This window comes from Salmo salar, unplaced genomic scaffold (assembly GCF_905237065.1).
Source record: "Salmo salar unplaced genomic scaffold, Ssal_v3.1, whole genome shotgun sequence".
NCBI classification, from domain to species: Eukaryota; Metazoa; Chordata; class Actinopteri; order Salmoniformes; family Salmonidae; genus Salmo; species Salmo salar.
The window spans coordinates 52,835-64,853 of NW_025549618.1; the positions used below are offsets into that span (position 1 = coordinate 52,835).

General features: G+C 43.9%; 1 protein-coding gene across 1 annotated transcript; it reads left to right on the forward strand.

The window, feature by feature from the left end:
• Positions 1-955: 955 nt before the first annotated feature.
• Positions 956-10,560, forward strand: LOC106595603 (uncharacterized protein C18orf19 homolog B). The gene is made up of 5 exons (XM_045713426.1): positions 956-1,110; positions 2,577-2,611; positions 2,765-3,239; positions 5,083-5,194; positions 9,345-10,560. Coding segments are annotated over exons 1-5 (1,131 nt in total). The 5' UTR covers positions 956-1,108; the 3' UTR covers positions 9,852-10,560.
• The last annotated feature ends 1,459 nt before the right edge of the window (positions 10,561-12,019 follow it).

Sequence of the window (12,019 nt, forward strand, 5' to 3'; positions counted from 1 at the left end):
CATATTGGAAATGGCCGCCATATTGGAAATGGACAAAATCTGTGCTGGCACTATAGACAAAAAAAACAATACTTGTTTAGACATGCCCCAGCTGTGTGTGGAATGTGGCTCTATCAGAAAGTCCATAATTATTTCCCGTAGCTGCTAGACTATGGTCAAAATGACCTCAACATGACCCCCATAAGGTCTTCCCAGACAGCACACATACATTATACATTGGGCTGATGTGGTATGGAGAGCGTTTGCACATTGGCAAGATGACGTCACCATTATATTTGCCCTTCAGCCGCTGTTTGGACGATGCACGTCAAAGCTGTTAAGTTATACTGGCGATAATAAAAAAAAACAATTTTGCTTTACATTCAGCAGACACCACGTACATTAGTGAGTAAATACATTTATGTACTTCACCCCGTGGGAATCAAACACACAACCCTGGTATTGCAAGCACCATGCGCTACCAACTGAGATACAGGGGACTATACCTAGACTATAAGTGATTTTGTTTGTGAGGTAAAATAAAGAGAGACAATTCAAGTTAATAATGTCAAGTTTATTAGGCTTTTGCTATACCATCAAGTTGCTAAAAGATCTGCACCACAGAAAAGAGCGAAACAAGGAACAGAGAAACATCACATTGAATATAAGAGAGAATGTGCAGTTAGTTCCATAAAGATGGACTTAAGGTTTTATTACAGGCTAAGTGCAGTGAATGTGATGACTATATTTACAACAACAAAAAGGTAACGTTTGCATTTGAGTGTTAGTGTACCAAGTTTGATACTTGCAACATAAAACGGAACGATTTGTGGGTATATTTGGTTCTTATCCGCTGGACTAGAGGTTTTCTCTGTCAAAGAAACGGAAATTGTGACTGAAAGGTGTTAGGCATGCCGGGAAGTGTTGTTTTTCCGCAGTTTACAGACACCCAAATCTCGCGTCAAATGAACTCGGAATCCCATGATGCATTGCGCGGTCCGAGGACACGCGGATCCCCCCTCGCTCTTTGCTTTAAGGTCTTCTACTGACAGGACGGTCAATTCTATGAACTTATGGCTCATATAACTACAGAAAACACTTTTGACTGGATCAAACCTCTTGAATTTGAATGTATGTATTCCTTTACCTGTGAGCTTTGTCACGTAGTTTTACAACTTCACGACAAAATGTATACACAACTACTACTTTGCCAAGTGTGGGCTAGCTAACTTCGCTAGCAAGCTAACAACCCAAGTTGGCTTTCTGTCAGAATCAGGCATTAGCCAGATAACTAACGTTAGTTTAACCATATCTAAAACTGGCCCGTGTTTCCACTGGATTGTTCTGGAAGCTTTTACAAGTGAAGAAGTTTTCCGTCCTCCAGACTCCCCCAATGTCAACCACACAGAAGCCACTGCGTATGTGACAGCTAGGCAGCCAGCTAGCTCTAGAAAGATCAATTTAGGTGTTTTGCAAGTTCTGTAGCTAACCTTTGCACATAGTAACTTAGCTAGCTGACTAGCTATTTAGCTAGCTGACTAGCTCCTTACTATATATAGTTGGCTTGCTAGCTACTTAGCTAGCTGACTAGCTACTTACTGTAGTTGGCTTGCTTGCTAGCTGACTAGCTACTTACTATAGTTGGCTTGCTCGCTACTTAGCCAGCTGACAAGCTACTTACTATAGTTGGCTTGCTAGCTACTTAGCTAGCTGACTAGCTCCTTACTATTGATGGCTTGCTAACTGACTAGCTACTTACTATAGTTGGCTTGCTAGCTGACAAGCTACTTACTATAGTTGGCTTGCTAGCTACTTAGTTAGCTGACTAGCTACTTACTATAGTTGGCTTGCTAGCTACTTAGCCAGCAGACTAGCTACTTACTATAGTTGGCTTGCTAGCTACTTAGCCAGCAGACTAGCTACTTACTATAGTTGGCTTGCTAGCTACTTAGCCAGCAGACTAGCTACTTACTATAGTTGGCTTGCTAGCTACTTAGCCAGCAGACTAGCTACTTACTATAGTTGGCTTGCTAGCTACTTAGCCAGCAGACTAGCTACTTACTATAGTTGGCTTGCTAGCTACTTAGCTAGCTGTCTAGCTACTTACTATAGTTGGCTTGCTAGCTGACTAGCTACTTACTATAGGTTGCTAGCTGACTAGCTACTTACTATAGTTGGCTTGCTAGCTACTTAGCCAGCTGACTAGCTACTTACTATAGTTGGCTTGCTAGCTGACTAGCTACTTACTATAGTTGGCTTGCTAGCTGACTAGCTACTTACTATAGTTGGCTTGCTAGCTACTTAGCTAGCTGACTAGCTACTTACTATAGTTGGCTTGCTAGCTACTTAGCTAGCTGACTAGCTACTTACTATAGTTGGCTTGCTAGCTAGCTTTTTATTTGCCTTGTTAGCTATATATCCGAATGTGGCTGTGTGTAACGTTAGCTAGTAAACTTAGTTCAACCAAGACTTTAGGTTGTTTTGCTGAGAATCATCCACATTAGTGGCTACTGGATTAGTCTGTTGTGGCTTTAACTTCTGTGTTTTAGATTGTGTGTTGTTTATCGGTCTTTTAAATTGGGACGTTTTCATTTCAGGTGCTGGATTAATGGTGGTCCTACTCTAGTTGGAGGTATGTTTTGGTATTATGTATTATCATATCATCAGATACGTTTCTTCACTCTGATTATAGCAGTTCCTAACTTAATATATACTGATCAACATTAATGATTACTACTCTTGTAATTGATAGTAAACCCTGATGATGATGATGTGCTGTCTGCAGGCTCTGTGGTCAAACGTCTCAGGGAGGAGGAGGAGGAGATGCATCGTGTTCTGTCCCAGGGTGTATTGCGGCAGATGGCCTACGTGCGGTCCGTGGTCGTGGGCCTGTCAGCGTGTGAGGCACGCCTGGCCGCGTCGGTGTGTGTTGTAGGCCGCCTGACCCCCGGGCGCGGCCAGCGCTGGGTCAGTACCTCAGCTTTTAACAGGGCAGTAGAACGGCCCAAGCTCCAACCAGACGACCAGGACCAGAACCCACCCAGCCATCCCCCCAGCCTGGCTGGAACAGAGCCCGTCTATGGGGCAGACTCCTCCAAGCTGCCTGTGGAGGCCCCAGAGATAGACCCTCTGCAGGACAAGTCCATTGGTCTGGTCCAGAGGTTCAAGAAGACCTTTAAGCAGTACGGGAAGGTGATGATACCTGTCCATCTCCTGACTTCCAGCGTCTGGTTCGGAACCTTCTACTACGCTGCTATGCAGTGAGTCAGCTGTCTCTGGTCTAATCCCCACCTGGGGATTCCTACATTAACCCCCCTGTCTCTGGTCTAACCCCCCCCCCCTGGGGATTCCTACATTAACCCCCCTGGGGATTCCTACATTAACCCACCTGGGGATTCTTACATTAACCCCCCTGTCTCTGGTCTAACCCCCCCTGGGGATTCCTACATTAATCCCCCTGGGGATTCCTACATTAACCCACCTGGGGATTCCTACATTAACCCCCCTGGGGATTCTTACATTAACCCCCCTGTCTCTGGTCTAACCCCCCCTGGGGATTCCTACATTAATCCCCCTGGGGATTCCTACATTAACCCACCTGGGGATTCCTACATTAACCCCCCTGTCTCTGGTCTAACCCCCCCTGGGGATTCCTACATTAACCCACCTGTCTCTGGTCTAACCCCCCTGGGGATTCCTACATTAACCCACCTGGGGATTCCTACATTAACCCCCCTGGGGATTCCTACATTAACCCACCTGTCTCTGATCTAACCCCCCCCTGGGGATTCCTACATTAACCCACCTGTCTCTGATCTAACCCCCCCTGGGGATTCCTACATTAACCCACCTGTCTCTGGTCCAACCCCCCCTGGGGATTCCTACATTAACCCCCCTGTCTCTGGTCTAATCCCCCTGGGGATTCCTACATTAACCCACCTGTCTCTGGTCTAATCCCCCCTGGGGATTCCTACATTAACCCACCTGTCTCTGATCTAACCCCCCCTGGGGATTCCTACATTAACCCACCTGTCTCTGGTCTAACCCCCCTGGGGATTCCTACATTAACCCACCTGTCTCTGGTCTAACCCCCCTGGGGATTCCTACATTAACCCCCCTGGGGATTCCTACATTAACCCAGGGGGTCAATACGTCCCGCGAAAAGAACCATCAGGTATTTACTAACAACCAGCCCACGACTGGATAAACGGACGTTTTAGTGTGTAATTACGTCGAAAGTTGAATGCGACGGAATTCACGACACAAGAGGTTTACAAAATGTTTCGTGTTCGGCTATTAAAAAAATGGATTTTTATCAATGAAAACGGCACTTGCGTTTGATCACTGGGACCCCTCAGGATGACAAATTAGAGCAAAGATTTCAGAATGTAAGTCGTTATTTTTACCTTCCGATGTGAATGTATCAAACCCCGGTCAAGGTGGAAAAAAAGTGTTGTTTATCGCTCTTCTTAAACAAAACCACGGCATTGTTTTCCTCTGTAATAGCTATTGTATATCGGACAACGCAGTTCCATTACCGAGATTCCAAACGTTTCAATGATGTAAGACACTTGTATTTCCATGAATTTTTTATATTACGATTTATAATTTTGATTTTGGCGCTCCTGCAATTTCACCGGGATGTTGTTGAATTTGATCCCGCTAAAGGTTAAGGGCTTGTAATTAAGCATTTCACAGGAAGGTTTACACTTGTGTTCGGCGCATGTGACGAATAAAGTTTTATTCGAAGTACAACAGTCAAGTGCAGGTTTTTCCCCCAATGATCTAAGGGCACTAGTTGAATTCTATCTTTTTAGATTTGAATCATTTTCATTTAGATTTTTAAAGGTTAAACCACATTACAATGATTTAAAGACGAGATTATAATATATATTTTTGTGTATATATATATATATGTGTATGTATTTGGTGTGTAATTCTCTTCAGAATTTTGGTAACCGCTGCCACTGTTTCACTAGAAGCTAACCGTTTTGGGGGGTGAACAGGGTTGGTGTGTACCTAATAAACTGGCCAAACTCAGTGATTTGTTTCATGTGAAGGCACAGTATCTGGCCTTAGTTAAACTCACTGTATATTTCACAGGGGAGTGAATGTGGTGCCTTTTCTGGAGTTCATTGGTTTACCAGAGAAGGTGGTTGGTCTGCTGAATCACTCCTCTGGTGGCTATGCCCTCACTGCCTATGCCATGTACAAGGTAAGACTACTCCCTGCCTATGTTGTACAAGGTAAGAACTCACTGCCTATGTCATGTACAAGGTAAGACTACTCCCTGCCTATGTCATGTACAAGGTAAGACTACTCCCTGCCTATGTCATGTACAAGGTAAGAACTCCCTGCCTATGTCATGTACAAGGTAAGAAAACTCACTGCCTATGTCATGTACAAGGTAAGACTACTCACTGCCTATGTCATGTACAAGGTAAGACTACTCCCTGCCTATGTCATGTACAAGGTGAGAATACTCCCTGCCTATGTCATGTACAAGGTAAGACTACTCCCCTGCCTATGCCATGTACAAGGTAAGACTACTCCCCTGCCTATGTCATGTACAAGGTGAGAATACTCCCTGCCTATGTCATGTACAAGGTGAGAATACTCCCTGCCTATGTCATGTACAAGGTGAGAATACTCCCTGCCTATGTCATGTACAAGGTGAGAATACTCCCTGCCTATGTCATGTACAAGGTGAGACTACTCCCTGCCTATGTCATGTACAAGGTGAGAATACTCCCTGCCTATGTCATGTACAAGGTGAGAATACTCCCTGCCTATGTCATGTACAAGGTGAGAATACTCCCTGCCTATGTCATGTACAAGGTAAGAATACTCCCTGCCTATGTCATGTACAAGGTAAGACTACTCCCTGCCTATGTCATGTACAAGGTGAGAACTCACTGCCTATGTCATGTACAAGGTGAGAATACTCCCTGCCTATGTCATGTACAAGGTAAGAAAACTCACTGCCTATGTCATGTACAAGGTAAGACTACTCCCTGCCTATGTCATGTACAAGGTGAGACTACTCCCTGCCTATGTCATGTACAAGGTGAGAATACTCCCCTGCCTATGTCATGTACAAGGTGAGAATACTCCCTGCCTATGTCATGTACAAGGTGAGAATACTCCCTGCCTATGTCATGTACAAGGTGAGAATACTCCCTGCCTATGTCATGTACAAGGTGAGAATACTCCCTGCCTATGTCATGTACAAGGTGAGAATACTCCCTGCCTATGTCATGTACAAGGTGAGAATACTCCCTGCCTATGTCATGTACAAGGTGAGAATACTCCCCTGCCTATGTCATGTACAAGGTGAGAATACTCCCCTGCCTATGTCATGTACAAGGTGAGAATACTCCCTGCCTATGTCATGTACAAGGTGAGACTACTCCCCTGCCTATGTCATGTACAAGGTGAGAATACTCCCTGCCTATGTCATGTACAAGGTGAGAATACTCCCTGCCTATGATGCAGTGCATTCGGAAAGTATTCAGACGCCGTGACTTTTTCCACGTTTTGTTACAGCCTTATTCTAAAAATGTATTAGATTGTGTTTTCCCCTCATCAATCTACACACAATACCCCCATAATGTCAAAAGCAAAAACAGGTTTTTAGATTTTGTTTGCAAATTTATCACATAAATAAATAATGAAATATGACTTTTACATAAGTATTCAGACCCTTTACTCAGTACTTTGTTGAAGCACCTTTGGCAGCGATTACAGCCTCTAGTCTTCTTTGGGTATGACGCTACAAGCTTGGCACACCTGTATTTGGGGAGTTTCTCCCATTCTTCTCTGCAGATCCTCTCAAGCTCTGTCAGGTTGGATGGGGAGCGTCGCTGCACAGCTATTTTCAGGTCTCTCCAGAGATGTTCGATTGGGTTCAAGTCCGGGCTCTGGCTGGGCCTCTCAAGGACATTCAGAGACTTGTCCCGAAGCCATTCCTACGTTGTCTTGGTGGTTGTCGAAGGTGAACCTTCGCCCCAGACTGAGGTCCTGAGTGCTCTCGAACAGGTTTTCATCAAGGATCTCTCTGTACTTTGCTCTGTTCATCTTTCCCTCGATCCTGACTAGTCTCCCAGTCCCTGTCGCTGAAAAACATCCCCCACAGCAGGATGCTGCCACCACCATGCTTTACCGTAGGGATGGTGTCAGGTTTCCTCCAGACGTGACGCTTGGCATTCAGGCCAAAGAGTTAAATCTTGGTTTCATCAGACCAGAGAATCTTGTTTCTCATGGTCTGAGAGTCCTTTAGGTGCCTTTTGGCAAACTCCAAGTGGGCTGTAATGTTTTGGCCATTGTGAACGACTGTGAGGCACGTCGATCTACATGTTGAATATGGTGAGATTGTAGACTCCTAAATTTACAGTGCAGCTAGTGCCAGCCCTTTGGATTTTGTAGAGCTGCAACAGATTTCCACAACGATTTTCCATTTAGCTACCAACCAACCTTATTATAATGCCAAAATGAAACATTTGTTCACAGAAACATTCTCACGTATTTGTGTTATTTTAACACTGTATATTAAAGGAATGTGAGGGGTTTTGACGTGGATTTTTTCTTTAAAGCTGCAATATGTAACTTCTTAGGAGACCTGACCAAATTCACAGAAATGTGAGTTATAGATCTGTCATTCTTATTGGAAGCATATCTAAGAAGTGGTAGATCTGTTCTATGTCGCTATTTCTATGCTTCCGGTGCTTTAAGTTTAATTGTTTTTTTCTTTTGGTTTTGTACACCAGCTAAGAATACAATATGGTTATGTCAAATATATTTCACAGCTATTTTAGATGGTACAATGATTCTCTACAATATACTTGTTTATTTTGTCACAAACTGAAATTAGGCAAAATATGAGAATTTTATCAACCCGGAAATGGAGGAGCGATTACTGCATGGTACATATTTTAACTAAATGTTTACTCCTGAATTTATTTAGGCTTACCGTAAGAAAAGGGGTTGAATACTTATTGACTAAAAGACATTTCAGCTTTTACATTTTAATTCATTAGTAAACATTTCTAAAAACATAAATCCACTTTGACACATTATAGTGTATTGCGTGTAGGCCAGTGGCACAATCTGAATTTAATCCATTTTAACACAACAACATGTGGAAAAAGTCAAGGGGTGTGAATACTTTCTGAAGGCTCAGTTCAAGGTAAGAATGCTCACGGACTATGACTTGTTCAAGGTAAGAATGCTCGCGGACTATGACTTGTTCAAGGTAAGAATGCTCGCGGACTATGACTTGCACAAGGTAAGAATGCTCGCGGACTATGACTTGTTCAAGGTAAGAATGCTCGCGGACTATGACTTGTACAAGGTAAGAATGCTCGCGGACTATGACTTGTACAAGGTAAGAATGCTCGCGGACTATGACTTGCACAAGGTAAGAATGCGTCGGACTATGACTTGCACAAGGTAAGAATGCTCACGGACTATGACTTGTTCAAGGTAAGAATGCTCGCGGACTATGACTTGTTCAAGGTAAGAATGCTCGCGGACTATGACTTGTTCAAGGTAAGAATGCTCGCGGACTATGACTTGTTCAAGGTAAGAATGCTCCGGACTATGACTTGTTCAAGGTAAGAATGCTCGCGGACTATGACTTGTTCAAGGTAAGAATGCTCACGGACTATGACTTGCACAAGGTAAGAATGCTCGCGGACTATGACTTGTACAATGTAAGAATGCTCGCGGACTATGACTTGTTCAAGGTAAGAATGCTCGCGGACTATGACTTGTTCAAGGTAAGAATGCTCGCGGACTATGACTTGTACAAGGTAAGAATGCTCGCGGACTATGACTTGTTCAAGGTAAGAATGCTCGCGGACTATGACTTGTTCAAGGTAAGAATGCTCGCGGACTATGACTTGTTCAAGGTAAGAATGCTCGCGGACTATGACTTGTTCAAGGTAAGAATGCTCGCGGACTATGACTTGTTCAAGGTAAGAATGCTCGCGGACTAAGACTTGTTCAAGGTAAGAATGCTCGCGGACTATGACTTGTACAAGGTAAGAATGCTCGCGGACTATGACTTGTTCAAGGTAAGAATGCTCACGGACTATGACTTGTTCAAGGTAAGAATGCTCACGGACTATGACTTGTTCAAGGTAAGAATGCTCGCGGACTATGACTTTCACAAGGTAAGAATGCTCGGCATGGACTATGACTTGCACAAGGTAAGAATGCTCGCGGACTATGACTTGCACAAGGTAAGAATGCTCGCGGACTATAACTTGTTCAAGGTAAGCAGAAATACTCAGATTTCAACACCAGCTTCATTTCACTTGTTCTACTGAACTTAGTGGCTCTCTTTTATCCCGATTTTCCTTCAGATTGCAACACCTGCCAGATACACGGTGACTCTGGGTGGGACGTCCTTCTCAGTGCAGTACCTCCGTAAACACGGCTACTTCTCTACCCCTCCGCCCGTCAAAGACTACCTGCAGGACCGGATGGAAGAGACCAGGGAGAAACTCACAGAGAAAATGGAGGAAACTAAAGAACTACTCTCGGGGAAAATGGAAGATACGAAAGAACGATTGTCTGGTATTTCCGACAAAATGGAGGAGACGAAAGAACGTTTCTCTGGAAAGATGGAGGAGACGAAGGAACGTTTCTCTGGAAAGATGGAGGAGACGAAGGAACGTTTCTCTGGAAAAATGGAGGAGACCAAAGAACGTTTCTCTGGAAAAATGGAGGAGACCAAAGAACGTTTCTCTGGAAAAATGGAGGAGACCAAAGAACGTTTCTCTGGAAAAATGGAGGAGACGAAAGACATGTTCTCTGATAAACTACAGGAAACCAAAGACAAAGTGTCTTACCGAAAGAAGCTAGATTAGTCTTGTTTTACAAGTGGTTGTGAATAAACGCGTGTTTTTTTTTATGTCTTCAATGTGGTTGGGGGTCAAAGACAGAATTAAGGCATGTATTATGAACCTATTGTTGAGAGATGAATGAGTCTAGACATTACATGGTACTTCTGCCATCTTGACTGCCCCAGCTAGTACCATTTATACCTGCTATAAGGAGGAGGCGGGTGGGATTTCTCAGTTCTATTACGATACACTGAGGAGTATTATGAATTCTGGGTATGAAAAATAAAATTACTTTTTAATTCAACATCGTCCATCAAAGCTGTAACTGCTTGTGTCGTTTTTTAAATGACGTTTTTCTATCCAATACCCAAAGTTTTTAATATATTGTAGTATTTTTGTGTTCCTACTACCTAATGTGTAATCAACTGAAAATTGTGCATATAATAGGAAGTGTGATTTACAGACGTCGTTTTTGATTGGTTCTTTAAAGGGATACTTCTGGATGTTGGCAATGAGGTCGTTTATCTAGTTTCCCAGAGTCAGGTGAACTCACGGCCAACATCCAGAAGTATCCTTTTATGTTGCTCTGTGGATATTGCAGAATCATAAAGCCAAAATGCAAACCACAGTCTGAACAGAAAGGGTGTTGGGTTCTGCAGTACCAGTTAATGGACTTTACTGTCTGGTATGATCACAATTTGCAATAAAGCAGAATATTGAGCTTCTAAACATCGTTCAGTTTCCTGTCTTCATTCCATGTTCTGAGTTCTGTACTTAGGGTTCCTATGTCTGTTCATAACATGACATTAGGGCGTCCTATGTCTGTTCATAACATGATATTAGGGTTCCAATGTCTCCTCAACAAGGACATTAGGGCGTCCTATGTCTGTTCATAACATGACATTAAGGTTCCTATGTCTCCTCAACAAGGACATTAGGGCGTCCTATGTCTGTTCATAACATGACATTAGTCTATGTTTCAACAAGGACATTAGGGGTCCTATGTCTGCTCCTAACATGACATTAGGGTTCCTATGTCTGCTTAAACATGACATTAGCCCCTTTGACATTAGGCACCTTATTTACTCACATAGTTTCGCTGTAGAAAACAGTAAATACATATTATTCCTCCTTTTAAGAGACAGAATGGGAAGAGAACATGAGAAATAACTCTAGAACGAGAAAAGCACTAGAATGCTTTAGAACAGGGGAACACAGGAATACTATAGCAGTTAGGGTCCTGGTACTATAGCAGTAGGGTCCTGGTACTATAGCAGTAGGGTCCTGGTACAATGGTACTATAGCAGTAGGGTCCTGGTACTATAGCAGTAGGTCCTGGTACTATAGCAGTAGGGTCCTGGTACTATAGCAGTAGGGTCCTGGTACTATAGCAGTAGGGTCCTGGTACTATAGCAGTAGGGTCCTGGTACTATAGCAGTAGGGTCCTGGTACTATAGCAGTAGGGTCCTGGTACTATAGCAGTAGGGTCCTGGTACTATAGCAGTAGGGTTCTGGTACTATAGCAGTAGGGTCCTGGTACTACAGCAGTAGGGTCCTGGTACTATAGCAGTAGGGTCCTGGTACTATAGCAGTAGGGTCCTGGTACTATAGCAGTAGGGTCCTGGTACTATAGCAGTAGCGGTGGTAGGGTCCTGGTACTATAGCAGTAGGGTCCTGGTACTATAGCAGTAGGGTCCTGGTACGCAGCTATAGCAGTAGGGTCCTGGTACTATAGCAGTAGGGTCCTGGTACTATAGCAGTAGGGTCCTGGTACTATAGCAGTAGGGTCCTGGTACTATAGCAGTAGGGTCCTGGTACTATAGCAGTAGGGTCCTGGTCTGGACTATAGCAGTAGGGTCCTGGTACTATAGCAGTAGGGTCCTGGTACTATAGCAGTAGGGTCCTGGTACTATAGCAGTAGGGTCCTGGTACTATAGCAGTAGGGTCCTGGTACTATAGCAGTAGGGTCCTGGTACTATAGCAGTAGGGTCCTGGTACTATAGCAGTAGGGTCCTGGTACTATAGCAGTAGGGTCCTGGTACTATAGCAGTAGGGTCCTGGTACTATAGCAGTAGGGTCCTGGTACTATAGCAGTAGGGTCCTGGTACTATAGCAGTAGGGTCCTGGTACTATAGCAGTAGGGTCCTGGTACTTAGCAGTAGGGTCCTGGTACTATAGCAGTAGGGTCCTGG

Excerpts from the sequence above, each read along its gene's own strand:
- LOC106595603 (XM_045713426.1), top strand. Across the intron at positions 2,612-2,764 it reads TGGTCCTACTCTAGTTGGAG|GCTCTGTGGTCAAACGTCTC; the intron begins GTATGTTTTGGT and ends TGCTGTCTGCAG. Across the intron at positions 5,195-9,344 it reads CTGCCTATGCCATGTACAAG|ATTGCAACACCTGCCAGATA; the intron begins GTAAGACTACTC and ends ATTTTCCTTCAG.